This window comes from Hemiscyllium ocellatum, chromosome 30, assembly GCF_020745735.1.
Source record: "Hemiscyllium ocellatum isolate sHemOce1 chromosome 30, sHemOce1.pat.X.cur, whole genome shotgun sequence".
Lineage (NCBI taxonomy): Eukaryota > Metazoa > Chordata > Chondrichthyes > Orectolobiformes > Hemiscylliidae > Hemiscyllium > Hemiscyllium ocellatum.
The window spans coordinates 10,996,487-11,012,628 of NC_083430.1; the positions used below are offsets into that span (position 1 = coordinate 10,996,487).

Sequence of the window (16,142 nt, forward strand, 5' to 3'; positions counted from 1 at the left end):
GTTTAAGGGAGTGGTAAGTATGTTGATATTTCACAAACTCCTTCATTGACTGAGAAGCATTTTGGTCTAACTGGGAGGTCATCAGAGCAAGGTTTTTTTTCCTCCTCACGTTTGACTCAATATTGCTGTTTTTCTCCCCCAGCTTTCTAGTTTTGCAAAGCAGCATTCCACCAGGAAATGTTTCTGTTCTTAAGCTTTAAAACAGCTTCCCCAAACCTGTCCCACCTGTTCGTGTGGCTGCCTGCCCTTCCCCAGGCACATTCTGACTCACAGTTACTTGGTAATTTTAAGTCGACAGACACCTCTGGAACCCGCCTTAAATGCTTGTCTCGGTTTTGAGTTGTGCATTTTTAAATGTGCTACTTTGAAGTTGTTCCTAAGCTGGTCCGGTGGAAGTGTATCGCAGAGCAACAAACATGGGTATGAGCTGTTCAGTTTAACGACAGCACAATCTGTTTCGGCTATTCTGTTTTGGTGGAGTTACAGTAAAGCAATTCCTGGCATGTGCTACTGTAATGTCAACACCATATAGACGTTTAACTACAGTCTGGTTATTCGTACATTATTTTATCAATTTTTTTGTGATAGAAAATTGTAAACTATTCAAACGATATTTTTTGTGATTGGCTTTGCTGGTTATTCACTAGATTCTAAATGCCCTGGTTTACCAGACTTACAGAGGTTAGTGTTTGTGAAGGTTAGGTTGTGCTATTTAAAGTAATGCAAGGATAAGTTGCAATCCATGTGGATGGACAATGTGAATTAACAGGTTTGGAGGGGGAACTGTCCGAGGTAGGCTACATCTGTGTAGAGAGAGCATCTAGCCCCAACAGTGACCTATGAGTATCTATTATTAGGAACGAGGGGGGGCTGAATGGAAACAAACTGATCAGAGAGTCCTTGTGTATTTGTAAACAGTAAATGATGTCTCATGAGTCTAGCTGATGGTTTTGTTTTGGTGGCGACAGCTCACAGGCCTGGGGCAATGTCTCTCAGTGTTACTTAGGAAGTTTCAGAAAGCTTTCATTTAAGGTCCAACTTAGTTCCATCCTTTATGAACACCTTGCCTGCTATGATTGTCTAAAGAATGCAGACCTTTTTGATGAGATGCCTATTTAAAATAATGTCCAACTACATCATTCTTTGAAGTTTGCATCACAGGTAGTTAGGGTGTTAAGATGTTTAGCTCACTTGCCTTCATTACTCAGACCTTTGAGTACAAGAGTTGGGGAGTCATGTTGAGGTTGTACAAGACATTGGTGAGGCATCTTCTGGAGTAAAGGGTACCATTCTGATCACCTTGTTATAGGAAGGATATTATTAAGCTGGAGAGGGCTCAGAAAAGACTTAACAGAATGTTGCCAGAATTGGAGGGTTCAAGATATAAAACAGACTGGAAATACTGGGACTTCTTTCACTGGAGCATAGGAGGCTGAAGGGTGACCTTATTGAGGTTTATAAAATCATAAGGGGCATGGATAAGGTGAATGACAAATGTCTTTTCCCTAAGGTTGGGGATTTCTAAAATAGTGGTCTTATTTTTAAGGTGAGACGAGAAAGGTTTATAAAGGATATGAGGGGCAATGATTTCACACAGAGAGTGATCTGTATGTTGAATGAACTGCCAGAGGATGCAGGTACAGTTATAACATTTAAAAGACATTTGAACAAATACGTGAATAGGAAAGTTTGGAGGGATATGACCAAGCACCGGCTAGTGGGACTATTTAGTTTGGGATAATGATTGGCATGGACTAGTTGGATCGAGGGGTCTGTTTCTGTGCTGTATTACTCTGACTAAACCAGGCATCGAGGAATTTTAATGAGCTGATCTACTTTTATAAAATCTCATCTCAAAAAATTCTAACCATAGTAAAGAGCATCAGGAATAGTGAGTTTTACATTTATTCTCCCTGTATCAATGTTACTTTTGGATGCATTTAAGGAAAAGACACGGGACAAATCAGCTATACATTTTTGCAAATCTCTGTGAGAACATTAATAGGAATTGGAACTTTAGATGAGGATGTGTACTCAGGGGGTGACTCACTGAATGATTTTTGAATTCTGTTGGAACAGATTCAATACCTATTTTAATTAGAGTTTGATTTCTGTGATAGAGTAATTTTGTTTCTCTACAGGCATATAAGCCTTTTTTTTTAACAAGCAAATGATGTAACCGAAATGAAATTGCATTTGGAAGTTTTCTTTGGATAGTAAAGTAAGAAATGAAAATGAACATCAATTGTTAATTGAAATGAGAGTGTGTGGAATTGGAGTAAAAAGTGAGGTCTGCAGATGCTGGAGATCAGAGCTGAAAATGTGTTGCTGGTTAAAGCACAGCAGGTCAGGCAGCATCCAAGGAACAGGAAATTCGACGTTTCGGGCCAGAGCCCTTAACATGTTTCAGAACAGTGACCAAGGCTACAGAATGGGTAGCTCCTCAAATTGGCAAAATATGGGCAGAGATTGTACTGAGTGTTTCACTATTCTTCTGAATTAACCAGCTGAAGGAATAGAGGGTTATCAGACTAAACTTGTTGACAATAATAAGTTAGGGTTGCATGGCATATAATATAGGCAGGAACAAGAAGTTACAAAAGCAACTAAGATAGGTTGATGTGTGACGAAGGGAGTCCAAGATTATGGGTTTAGACGCAAATGTAAAATTCTAAACACAAATAGGTCAGCTGTGATCTTATTGGATGGTGGAGAAGGGTCAGAATGGCCTACTCCTGCTCCTGTTTTACAGGTTTATGTGAAAGTGAATGGGCAAAATATGAAGTTGCCCATTATGGACCCAGGAGGCCTCAGAACCTTTTCTAAATGGTGCAATAATATCAACTGTGGATGGAGAGCAATCACTGAAAGCTAGTGAGCAGATACAGTAAACAAGGTGCTGACTGGAATGTTGGCCTTTATTTCAAGTAGTTGGAATAAAATGGGGTGATGGGGAATGATGTCTAAGCAACAGAAAGTTTGATTAGATCCCACTTAGATTACTTCGATTAGTTCTCACCACTGCACATTGGTAGAGAGAAAGTGGTCTCAGATGAGGTCTTGCATGGCATCACCAGAATATTACATTCACTAAAAGAGTTACATCAGGCATGTGTTTCTTTGCATTTGGAAGATTAAGCAGAGATATCCTTGAGGTGTTTAAGATGATTAAAGGATTAGATAGATGAGATCAAGAGAAAGTATTTCCTTTTGTGGAAATGCATATACAGGCACCATGTCATAGAGTCATAGAGCAAGGAAACAGGCCCTTCGTTTCAACTTGTCCACGTTGACCATGTTTTCCAAACTGAACTTTGCCATAACCCTCTAAAGCTTTCCCATCCATGTACCTGTCTGTTACTCTTGGAATCAAAGCTGAGTTGTTGGGAATGGGAATTGGTAGGAAGCACAACTTTACTCAAAGGTCTAATGGAAATCTGCAAAATACAATCACCACAAAATCTTTTGAGGCCATGAGCCCAACTAAAAATGTGAGAAAAGAAGTTGTTAGAATTTTGTTTGGTAAGATTATGGAATCAAAGCAGGTGGGTGAAGCTAAAATAGTAAGCAGCTCTGATCGGACTAAACAAGGGTATGGGCTCGGAGGGCTAATTAGCCTCCTCTTGTTTATATGTTCCTGTGAGGAAGCATTCAAAAGGTTGGACAGGGGTTACCTTGACTGACCAATATAATTACATGTTATAAAAGAGTCCGAAGTTGGGTGACTGTTGGTCTCTGTGTCAGTCACCCCAAACTTGTTTGTTGGATTTGATTTGGTTTTTGATGCTTCTCTATTATTGTCACATGTACCCAGACACAGTGAAAAGTATTGTTTTATGTGCTATCCAGACAAATCATACCTTACATCACATCAGGGTAATAGAGCAGAATGCAGAATATAATGTTACAGCTACAGAGAAGGTACAGAGAAAGATCAACATGAGAGGTCCATTCATAAGTCTGATAACAGCAGGGAAGAAATGTTCTTGAATCTGTTGGAACGTGTTTTTAATCTTTTATATATTCTCCTCAATGGAGGAAGGTAGGAGAGAGTATAATCAGGGTGGGAGGGATCTTTGATTATGTTTACTGATTTTCTGAGGCAGCTGGAAGTGACGACAGAGTCAATGGATGGAAGGCTGGTTTGTGTGATGGACTGGACTGTGTTCACAACTCAGTAATTTCTTGCAACCTTGGGAAGAGCAGTTACCATAGTAAGGTGTGATGCATCCAGATAATGGTGCATCATATGGGCGGCACGGTGGCACAGTGGTTAGCACTGCTGCCTCACAGCGCCAGGGACCAGGGTTCAATTCCCGCCTCAGGCGACTGACTGTGTGGAGTTTGCACGTTCTCCCCGTGTCTGCGTGGGTTTCCTCCGGGTGCTCCGGTTTCCTCCCACAGTCACAAAGATGTGCGGGTCAGGTGAATTGGCCATGCTAAATTGCCCGTAGTGTTAGGTAGGGGGTATATGTAGGGGCATGGGTGGGTTGCGCTTCGGCGGGTCGGTGTGGACTTGTTGGGCCGAAGGGCCTGTTTCCACACTGTAAGTAATCTAATCTAATCTAATCTAATAAAAATTAGTCAGACTTGGTTGTTGAGACACTTTCCAGGTTTTAATGGGGGTGTTCAAGATTAGGAAGAATATTGATAAAGTAAATGAGTAGAGATTGTTTCCACTGATGATGGGGTGGATGACAAGAGCCATGCTGTGCAGTTATTGCACTCAGTGTACAAGTTGGTCTGATGATCATTGGGGTTCATGTGTTCAGTCAGTCACCAGCTTTCTGCATTTGTTCTCTTCCTAACTGCTCCTCTTCCTGTTTTTGTCACCCTTAGTGGAATTGATTGCTGTGAGCAGCTTTCAGAGCCAGGAAGGCGATGAGCTGAGTTTCGGGGTTGGGGACATCATCAAGAATTCTAAATGCACGAAAGAGGATGGCTGGTGGGAAGGAGAGCTGAATGGGAGAAGGGGCCGGTTCCCAAGAATATTCCTCAAGGTAAGTGACTCTCCAAAGAATAAATGGAGCAGAGGCTGGAGCTAGAATGTGATGGGGGGAATGGTGAGTGCGTTTGGTGCAGTGGTAGTGTCCTGACCTCTGAGCTAGGAGGCCTAGGTTCAAATCCCACCTTCTTCAGAGATGTGTAATAACGTCCCTGAACAGGTTGGCTAGAAAAATATCTCTGATGTCAGGGAAAACAAACCAATGTCAAAACTAAAATAAAATGAACTGCTGTGGAATGCCAGGCATCTGAATTGAAAACAAAGTGCTAGAGAAACCGAGCAGGTCTGGCAGCATCAAGGGATATTGTTTCTAATCCAACGTAACCCTTTCTCAGAAGCCTGGGCCTCCTACACTGACTGACACTCATCCATTTTCTAAGTACACCTTTAAGCTGCAGACTGGTCACATTTTCAAACTTCCTGTAGCTCTCAACCTTTCTGTCTGGACTAAGTGGCACTGACCGTGACTGAAATCCAGAAACCTGAGCTGCTGTAGCTTTCCACACAAGAGAACTATCCTGGCATTCCAACAAGCCACAGGATGCAGATTCCTCCAGACTAATGCTCCCTATAATGTCTTCACTTATTACACCAGAAATAAACTCAAAACTTATCAAAGACAGCTATTCACCAAACAACAACTTCCCTTGTGGGAAGCTAACGGTTGTGTTTTGATTACATCCCTGCCTCACTTTGCCGTTCCGCTCTGAACTCATTCATAAAAATATAGACAATAGGAGCAGGAGGAGGCCATTCAGCCCTTTGAACCTGCTTGGCCATTCAATATGACCATGGCTGATCATCCAACTCTACCCTCTTCCTGTTTTCCCCCTAGACCTTTTGATCCCTGTATCCTTAGAAACTAAACCTATCACCTTCTTAAAATCACTTAATGTTTAGGTATCAAATGCTTTCAGTGTTTGAGAATTCCACAGGCTCAACACTCTCTGGGTGAAGCGATCACGCCTCATCTCCGTCCTAACCAGCTTACCCTGCATCGTTAGACTGTGAGCCCCTGGTTCTGGACTCCCCTGGTCATCAGGAACACCCTGCCTGTGTCAACCTTGTCTTATCCTGTTAGAATTTTACAGGTTTCTATGAGAACCTCCTTGTTCTGCTAAACCCCAGTGATTATAGTCCCAACCAATCCAGTCTCTCTGCTTCATGTCAGGCAGCATCCAAGGAACAGGCGATTCGACGTTTCGGGCATAAGCCCTTCATCAGGAAGATTCCTGAAGAAGGGCTTATGCCTGAAACGTCGAATCTCCTGTTCCTTGGATGCTACCCGACCTGCTGCGGTTTTCCAGCAACACATTTTCAGCTCTGATCTCCAGCATCTGCAGTCCTCACTTTCTTCTCTCTGCTTCATGTGTCAGTTCTCCTTCAGATTTGTGCTTCTTACGTCTGGGCTGTTGTCCTGTGAAGTCAAACAGCCTGAGACCGAACCTTGCTGTTCTGTCTGTGCTGTCCTTACAAGTGATAATTGATCAGCCACAAGATGTCGATAAGATGTGAATTTGTGACTCCTCCGTTTTCAGGTACTTTGTCATCATGTCACTGCCTTCAGGTCTGAAACTGGTAAATTCCAAACCCAGACTGTTTCATTCTCAGTTGCGTCACACTATGTGTGACTGTGTCCCTATCCAAAATCTCATATACACACAGACAAGCTTAAAGCAAAGTTGTCCTCCCCCTGCTAAGGGGAGAGGACTGAGGCATAGAAATACTACCCTGATTCCAACCACTCCAGACCATGAGTTCAATCTGTGTGTCTCAGTATCACAAGGATAGGCTACTGTTACCAAACCTCCACAATTGTCCTGAACACTGCAGGAACCAAAACTAAATCTCTATAGTGAGCAACTTGAGAGAAAAATGATAGAAGCATTATAAAAGTTGACGTGTTATTATTTCTTGTCCCACTTTGATTAAGTGTGGAAGCAATATGGCAGTTGGAGGGGAGTGAGGTTTGATGGGGCTTCAGGAAGGTATTTTTGAAGAGGAAATCTTGTGATCAAATCTCCAGCAATGTATCCAACCAGATATGGGCGGCACGGTGGCACAGTGGTTAGCACTGCTGCCTCACAGCGCCTGAGACCCGGGTTCAATTCCCGACTCAGGTGACTGACTGTGTGGAGTTTGCACGTTTTCCCCGTGTCTGCGTGGGTTTCCTCCGGGTGCTCCGGTTTCCTCCCACAGTCCAAAGATGTGCGGGTCAGGTGAATTGGCCATGCTAAATTGCCCGTAGTGTTAGGTAAGGGGTAAATGTAGGGGTATGGGTGGGTTGCGCTTCGGCGGGTCAGTGTGGACTTGTTGGGCCGAAGGGCCTGTTTCCACACTGTAAGTAATGTAAATCTAAACCAGAATGGCAATCCAAGTGAAATAACCCCAGAGACCGGTACCCTGTCACTAAGTCACCATTTATTTACATGTGGTAAGTCCTTGACACTGATCCAGCTCCCTCAGAGCCAGCTCTCAGAGAGAACAGAACCTGTAAAACTCCTGTTCTTATCTGTCAGCCAAGGCTCCCTGATTGGACCTGGTTAACAGCCCCAGTCAGGAAACTCATATTCTACATGGTCCACCTGCCTGACTTCATTACAGTCGCTACATCCCTTTGGTTTCCCCCATCACCACCAGCTGTTTCAGTTTTGCCAGAACTAGACTAGACCATAAACATATGGATGAAACTGGAATAGTGTGGGATAGATGGGCTTCAGATTGACGCCATAGGTCGGCACAACATTGAGGGCCGAAAGGCCTGTACAGTGCTGTAATGATCTATGTTCCATGTTCTGCATCCAAAGTCTGATTTTGTCAGCTGTGAATCTGTCTAGAACCTTTAAAACTACCACAGACTCTTCCAGTGGCTGTACCACCAGTGGTGTCTCTGCCAGGGGAAGGTGGTCAACGTATCGACGTTTACTATTTGGCCTCCTGTACAATGTTCCAACTTGTAATTTTATGCACTGAGTATTAAAGCTCACTGCTGAACTTGGCCTGGAGCTATGGGCAGCACTGATTTGTCCTTTTTAAGTAGACCCAGCAGGGCTTTGTGGTCCATTATTATTACAAATTTACAAAAGAACATAACAACATAAGAACTAGAACCAAGAGTAGGTCATTTAGCCCCTTAAGCCTGCACCACCATGCAGTAAGATCCTGGCTGATATTCTCATGGACTCAGCTCCACTTACCCACCTGCTCACTATAATCCTTAATCCCTTTAATCTTCAGAAAACCATCTATCTTTGCCTTAAAAAAAAACCTTCAATGAGGAAGCCTCAACTGTTTCACTGGGCAGGGAATTCCACAGATTCACAACCCTTTGGGTGAAATGGTTCCCCCTCAACCCAGTCCTAAATCTGCTCCCCCTTATTTTCAGGCTATGCTCCCTAATTCAAAGATTCACCTGCCAGTGGAAACAACCTCCACGCTCCTATCTTACCCATCCCCTTCATAATTTTAATGTTTCTATAAGACTCCCACCTCATTCTTCTAAATTCTAATGAACAGAATCCCAATCTACTTAGTCTCTCCTCCTAAACCAACCCCCTCGCCTCTGGAATCAACCCAGTGAACCTCCTCTGCACCCCCTCCAGTGCCAGGACACCTTTCTCAAGTAAGGAGACCAAAACTACACACAGTACTCCAGGTGTGGCCTCACCAACAGCCTGTACAGCTGCAATTTTTAAACTCCATCTCTCTAGCAATGAAGGGCAATATTACATTTGCCTTCGTAATCACCTGCTGCACCTGCAAGCCAATGTTTTGTGATTCATGCACAAGCATACCCAGGTCCCTCTGCACAGCAGCGTGCTGCAGTTTTGCACCATTTAAATAATAATCCATTTTGCTGTAATTCCCACTAAAATGAATGACTCCACATTTACCAACATTGTACTCCATCTGCTAGACCCTTACCCACTCATTTAACTTATCTATATCCCTCTGCAGACACGCAGTGTCCTCTGCACATTTTGTGCTACCACTCATTTTACCGTCATCTTTGAACTTTGAAACATTGCACCTTGTCCCCAATTCTAAAACATCTATATAAATTGGAAACAATTGTGGTCCCAACACTGATCCTTGAGGCACACCACGAGCCACTGATCGCCAGAAAAACACCTATTTGTTCCCACTCTTTGCTTTCTGTTAGTTAATCAATCTTCTACCATGCCTATGCATTACCTGTAACACCATGCACCTTTATCTTATGCAGCAGCCTTTCATGTGGCACCTTGTTAAATGTCTTCTGGAAATCCAGATATACCACATCAACCAGTTTCCCATTGTCCACCGCACTCATAATATCCTCAAAGAATTCCCGTAAATTAGTTGAACATAACCTGCCCTTCATGAACCCATATTATGTTTGCCTGATGAGACAATTTTTATGCAGATGTCTCATTATTTCTTCTTTGCTGATAGATTCAAACATTTTCCCTACTATAGGAGTTAAGCTAATGGGCTGATGGTTATTCATCTGTTGTCTACCTACTGTTTTAAATAGTGATGTCACATTTGCTTTTTTCCAATCTGTTGGAACCACCCAGAATCCAGCAAATTTTGGTAAATTACCACGAGTGCATTTGCTATTTCCCCTGCCTTTTATTTTAGTCCTCGGCACGCATTCCATCAGGGCCAGGTGACCTGTCTACCTTTAGCTCCGTTAGCTTGCCCAGCATGGCCACTTTTGTGATAATGATTGTTTCCAGGTCCTCACCTGCCATGGACTCCTTGTCATCGGCCACTGACATGTTATTTCTGTCTTACACTGTGAAGACCAACACAAAACACCTGTTAATGCCTTGGCCACTTCCTCATTTCCTGTAAAGGTATAGGTGGAGCTACCTGCCTCCAAATATGACCGCCAAACTTCCCTTCTCTATCTGGGTGTATTCATGCTCTGTATTAGACAAAGTCCTGGGTGCATTTGTAATTGAGCATTCCTGTACATTGGGCTACCTATGAGTTAATACTACCCTGATGCCATCGGGGAGACATCGAATGTCAATAACGTATTTATTCATTAATGGGATGTGGGCATTTCTGGCTATACCAGCATTTATTGTCCTTTGTTAAATGCCCTTGGGAAGATGATGGTGATCTGCCTTCTTGAACTGCCGTGGTCCATTTGGTGTAGGGACAGCGCAGTGAGGGAGGGACTTTCAGAATCTTCACCCAGTAACAGTGAAGGAACTGTAACATAGGGGAGATAATGGCCTAGTGGTACTATCACTGGCTTGCTCATTCTAAAACCCAAATAACATTCTAGGGCCCAGGGTTTGAATCCTGCTCGTTTGAATTCAATTGAAAGGAAATAAAAGTTTAATAAATCCATCGTCAGTTGTCAAGGAAAACCCATCTGGTTCACTAATGCCCTTTAGCAAGGAAACTGACTTCTGTACCTGGTCTGGCCAACATGTGACTCCAAAACCAACAGCCATGTGGTTGAGTCCTCACTGTCCTTCTGGCTATAAATGTTGGTCTAGCCAGTATCACCCTCATTCCGTGAATGGTTAAAATAAAACTCTGCACTTGTCCTTCAAGGTGGGAATGCTATTGCATTTGGAACATGCCATTGACGGAGTTGTGGTGAATTGGTGCAGGGCACCTTGAAGATGGCTGTTGGTGGGAAAGTTGGTGGATGAAGATTAGATTAGATTAGATTAGACTTACAGTGTGGAAACAGGCCCTTCGGCCCAACAAGTCCACACCGACCCGCCGAAGCGCAACCCACCCATACCCCTACATTTACCCCTTACCTAACACTACGGGCAATTTAGCTTGGCCAATTCACCTGACCCGCACATCTTTGGACTGTGGGAGGAAACCGGAGCACCCGGAGGAAACCCACACAGACACGGGGAGAACGTGCAAACTCCACACAGTCAGTCACCTGAGTCGGGAATTGAACCCGGGTCTACAGGCGCTGTGAGGCAGCAGTGCTAACCACTGTGCCACCGTGCCAATCAATCAGGCTGTTTTGTCTTGGATGGTGTTGAGCTTCTTGAATGTTGTAAGATCTGCTAGTGGAGATGGACATTGAAATAGTTTTTGTCTGAACGTCCTTCAGCAAGTCTGGCAGCATCTGTGGAGAGAAATCAGAGCTAAAGTTTAGGGGTCGAGTGACCTTTCCTCAGAGCTCAGTTTCTGTTTTACCTTATTTTACTGCAATCAATGCATTGTGATTGTAATTGAATGATGCAAGAGGCTGGGGAATTTTAAATCTAAGCAAGATATGCGTAAAACAATTACAGAGGAACCTCGATTATCCAAATATCAATTATCCAAATTTCAGATTTCAAGGTCCTGATAGAAACACTGTTTACAATGATTAGAAATGAAACCGGCTTACTGAAATGCTGCTGAGAACAGTCCTGGACATTGATAGGAGCCCAGGCATGTCTCCAAGTGACTGACCTTCTGCCCTCTCTCTTTCTCTCTCTCTCTCTCTCTCTCTCTCTCACCCCACCCCCAACACTTACTCTGGAGTTCTACACAGGGGTGTACTCTAAACTTCTGCCCCCAGATAATCTCTCCAACACTGTTTTGTATGTGTGTGTTTTTGTGTTTTTGTGTGTGTGTTTGTATGTGTGTGTTTGTATGTGTGTGAGTGTGTGTGTGTGTGTGTGTGTGAGTGTTTGTGTGTGTGTGTTTGTGTGTGTGTGTTTGTGTGTGTGAGTGTGTGTGTGTTTGTGTGTGTGTGAGTGTGTGTGTGTTTGTGTGTGTTTGTGTGAGTGTGTGTGTGTGTTTGTTTGTGAGTGTGTGTGTGTTTGTGTGTGAGTGTGTGTGTGTGAGTGTATGTGTGTGAGTGTGTGTTTGTGTGTGTTTGTGTGTGTATATGTGTGTGTGTGTGAGTGTGTGTGAGTGTATGTGTGTGAGTGTGTGTTTGTGTGTGTTTGTGTGTGTATATGTGTGTGTGTGAGTGTATGTGTGAGTGTGTGTTTGTGTGTGTATATGTGTGTGTGTATGTGTGAGTGTATGTGTGTGAGTGTGTGTTTGTGTGTGTATATGTGTGTGTGTGTGTTTGTGTGTGTGTTTGTGCGAGTGCGAGTGTGTGTGTGTGTGTGTTTGTGTGTGTGTGTTTGTGTGAGTGTGTGTGTGTGTGTGTGTGAGTGTGTGTGTGTGTGTGTGTGTGTGTGTGTGTGTATGTGTAATGTATTATTTTGAGACTCACCCCCACCCCCAAAGGCAGCAGCCGTCTGACAGTTGGTGTCCAGTCTGGCTGCCCCAAAGAGGAGTGGGGGCGCAGACAGGGGTTGGGGGGGGTCGGTGGGAGGGTAGAAAGTGGGAGGGGGCAGATGGGGTGGTGGGTTTGGACAGGGCTGGGAGGCAGGAGGCTTACACACCACAAGTGTGTGTCTGTCAGAAACAAACCCTGAGACAGAGAGAGAGAGCAAGGCAGGCAGAGTGAAGAGAAAGGAAACTTCACAAAATTCTGAGCCCCAGAGGAGAGGCATTGAATCAATTAACCAAATAATCAATTATCCGAACAAAATAGTGCCCCTCATCTCGTTCGGATCATCAAGGTTCCTCTGTAGTTTTTTTTTGTCAATTTAACTTGCAATTTGCTGGATCAGACCCTGGCTTCAGTTCCAGTCACAATTCTGCTGATCGCACTGGCTCAGAAATCCTCTTCAAACTGTGCCCATTTTCCTCAGTGCGCTCACATCTATAGTTTAATTCTTTTCCCTATTACAGACCATTTAATCAACAAAGAAACTAATGCTCATTCTATTATTAAATTATTCAGTATAACTTTCTGTTTCAGCCATTTGTAATGGGTTGAGGTCAGATTGCACACAGGTAGAGGACTGGACAACATTATTCAAAAGGCTTCCCATGGCTGATAATCTAATTTCTCAGTTGTATTAATAAATCTTCATTGGGGGATCTCTCTTAAACTCCACAAGGCATACTTTTTAGTGAAAAGAGAAAATAAGAAACAGTTACATTCCATTATGGTGAATGGTAGTCCACCCTCACCATCACTGGCCAATAGTGGCAGTGGTGTGTACCATTTACACAATGTTGCGCAGGAACTCCCTATTCCTTTGTCAACATCAGCCATGATCTCTACCACCAGAATCAATGAACCCCTAAGGTGTGGAAACAGGCTATTTAGCCCACAGTTCCACAACAACCTTCCAAAGAGCATCCCATTAGACCCATTAGTGGGTGACACAGTGCCACAGTGGTTAGCACTGCTGCCTCACTGCGCCAGAGATCTGGGTTCAATTCCCGCCTCAGGCGACTGACTGTGTGGAGTTTGCACGTTCTCCCCGTGTCTGTGTAGGTTTCCTCCGGGTGCTCTGGTTTCCTCTCACAGTCCAAAAATGTGCGGGTCAGGTGATTTGGCCATGGTAAATTGCCTGTAGTGTTAGGTAAGGGGCAAATGTAGGGGAATGGGTCTGGGTGGGTTGCGCTTCGGTGGCTCGGTGTGGACTTGTTGGACCGAAGGGCCTGTTTCCACACTGTAAGTAATCTAATTAATCCCCCCTACCTTATCCCTGCATTTCCCATGGCTAGTCCCCCAAGCCAGCATATCCCTGGGCAATTTTGCAATGGCCAATCCGCCTAATTTGAGAGGAAACTGGAGCACTTGGAGGAAACCCATACAGATCCAGGAAAAATCTACAAACTCCGCACAGACGATCACCCGAGGCTGGAATCGAACTTGGGTTTGCTTGATACTGATACTGTGAGGCAGCAATGCTAACCACTGAGCCACCACACTCCCCCCACCTCCTCTGACTAGGGCAGCAGATTTAAGCAGATGCAGCTTCATGGCTGCTCCCCTATCCCATTCTCCCCAAGTCACAAGCACCAATCTTCCCTGGAAATTCAATGCCATTCTCTCATTGTAACTGGGTCCAGATGCTGGACCACCCTCCCTGCCAGCATTATGGGTGTTCCACATCCCAAAGACTACAGTTGTTCAAGAAGACAGCTCACTACCACCTTCTCAAGGGCAGTTAAAGATGGGCAATAAATACTAGTATGCCAGTGATGTCTACACCCCATGGTCAAATAAAGAAAAAATATAAATATCTGTACCCTCTGTTCAATTGCAGACTAATCACTTCCTGGTGGAGATTTCTGTGGTAAAAGTAGTGTTTGGAAACATGAAATTAAAATATTCAGAAGATCAGCAGTGAAGGGAGTTCAGTACAAACCAAAGTTTGTGTTTTACAGGAAATGCCAACTCAAACCAACGAATCTGGAAACCGTATACAGCCTCGTTCAATGCGCAGAAGTAAGTACAGTTTTTTATTCAGTGTTGATGGCGAATCCAGAAAAGGAACTATTTATGTGTTGGTAAGACTGAAGAGAAACGAAGGTGGGATATACAGTTCTTTGAGCTAACTCCACCATTTGCTAAGATTATAGCTAACATCGATCTCAACACAACCACCTGATAAAGGAGCAGCACTCCGAAAGCTAGTGCTTCCAATTAAACCTGTTGGGAGTTATAACCTGGTGTTGTGTGATTTTTAACTTCCTGCTCTACCTCCATCTGTGAAATGGAACATTCCCCTTCTCCTTCAGGGCCTACCCTGTCCAGGTGAGGCCTGATATTTTGCAACTGTGTTCCATTCCACAAAAGCTACCCCATGGCCCAGCCCCTTTAAGATGCCTGTACAAGGAGCGTTCCCAAACAGTGAGGCTGATATGACCCTATTGGAGCTCCCAGTGTCCGCTCTGGGCTTACAACATCCCCACAATCACAAAGTGGGGGGAATGAGGCAAATTGTTTGAGCCATCTTCATTCATTCAGCCAGAACAACGTGGGACACAGCTGGCAGCTCATGTTTCAACACCTTCCAGAGCCTGTACTCATTGTCATATACAGAGACGGCAGTGAATTTCCCTACTCAGTCTCAGGTCACATTGTAGTCCGGTACTGGTAACCTCACCGAGGTTTGGCAATTATATTGGTACACACTGCTACCAGCACCCACCACCTGCCTTTGGCATGGGACTGGGCATGTCCTTGCTGCCCATTCAGACCGAAGTTGCCAGTCTTATCATCCCCACAATGGCTAACTCAGTCATTTTAATTTCAGTCTATCCAATTTAAGGAGCCTTTAAAAGGCAGACCAGATCAAGCACACATAAGCAGCTCCATCAATGTTCCACATCCTTAATAGATTGTAAGGTACTAGGGCAACAGTCACAATTCAATGTGTTATTTGGTTTAACTGATTTCTACTCAGTTTAGTCAAGTGTTGACAAAACAGGGGTTAGTCAAGGCAAGGGTAAGACGTCAGATATGAGCTTTCGCTGACATTATGCAGCTGATGATAAAAGTTAATCTCCAGTGAGGCACTATCTAACCATTACCATTAGACAGTTGATGGCATTACCATCACCAAATTTCCCCACTGGCAGCATCTTGAGGGTCACCATTTACTAGAAACTGAACTGGACGAATCATGTGGATGCTTTGGAGAGGGTACAGAAAAGGTTTACTAGGATGTTGCCTGGCATGGGGGATTTTAGCAATGAAGAAAGGTTAGATAGACTGGGTTTGTTTTCATTGGAACATAGGAGGTTGAGGGGTGATCTGACAGAAGTTTATAAGATTATAATGACATGGATAGAGTGGAAGGTATGAGGCTTTTTTCCAGGGTGGAGGGGTGAATTACTAGGGGACACAAGATCAAGGTCTAGGGGGCAAGAGGGGAGTTCAAAGGAGATGTGCAGGGCACGTTTTTCCTACAAAGGGTGGTGAGAGCTGCCAGAGGAGGTGGTGGGAGCAAACACAATAGCAGTATTCGGGAAGAACCTGAGCGAATACATGAATAGGAAGGGAATAGAGGGATACACATGCTGTAAGTGAAGACATTTTTAATATGGTAGGGCCAAATGTGTTGGGGCAGGCTTGGAGGGCTGAAGAGCTTGTTTCTGTGCTGCATTGTTCTGTGTTCTTTATTCTGATTATAAATAAAGTGTTTGTAAGAGCAGGTCAGAGGCTAGGAATCCTATACAGAGCAAGCTGTCTCTTTACTTCCCAAAGCCGGTGCACTATCTACAAGTATTATGATCAGGCAAAGGTGCCCAGTTTAGTCCGATTCAGGAGGGGTTACACCTCAATCTACTCCATGGTGAGCAGGAATGATCTGAA

The 16,142-nt window shown here is 44.1% G+C and overlaps 1 protein-coding gene across 2 annotated transcripts in view; it reads left to right on the top strand.

Annotated features, from left to right (window-relative positions):
• Window positions 1-273: 273 nt before the first annotated feature.
• sh3d21 (SH3 domain containing 21) overlaps window positions 274-16,142 on the top strand; it is a 118,330-nt gene continuing 102,461 nt past the window's right edge. For both annotated transcript variants that reach the window (XM_060847537.1, XM_060847538.1), the window contains exons 1-3: window positions 274-420; window positions 4,840-5,000; window positions 14,210-14,270. In XM_060847537.1, coding sequence (XP_060703520.1) covers window positions 417-420; window positions 4,840-5,000; window positions 14,210-14,270 — 226 coding nt within the window. In that variant the 5' untranslated portion in view covers window positions 274-416. The remainder of the gene's footprint in view (window positions 421-4,839; window positions 5,001-14,209; window positions 14,271-16,142) is intronic.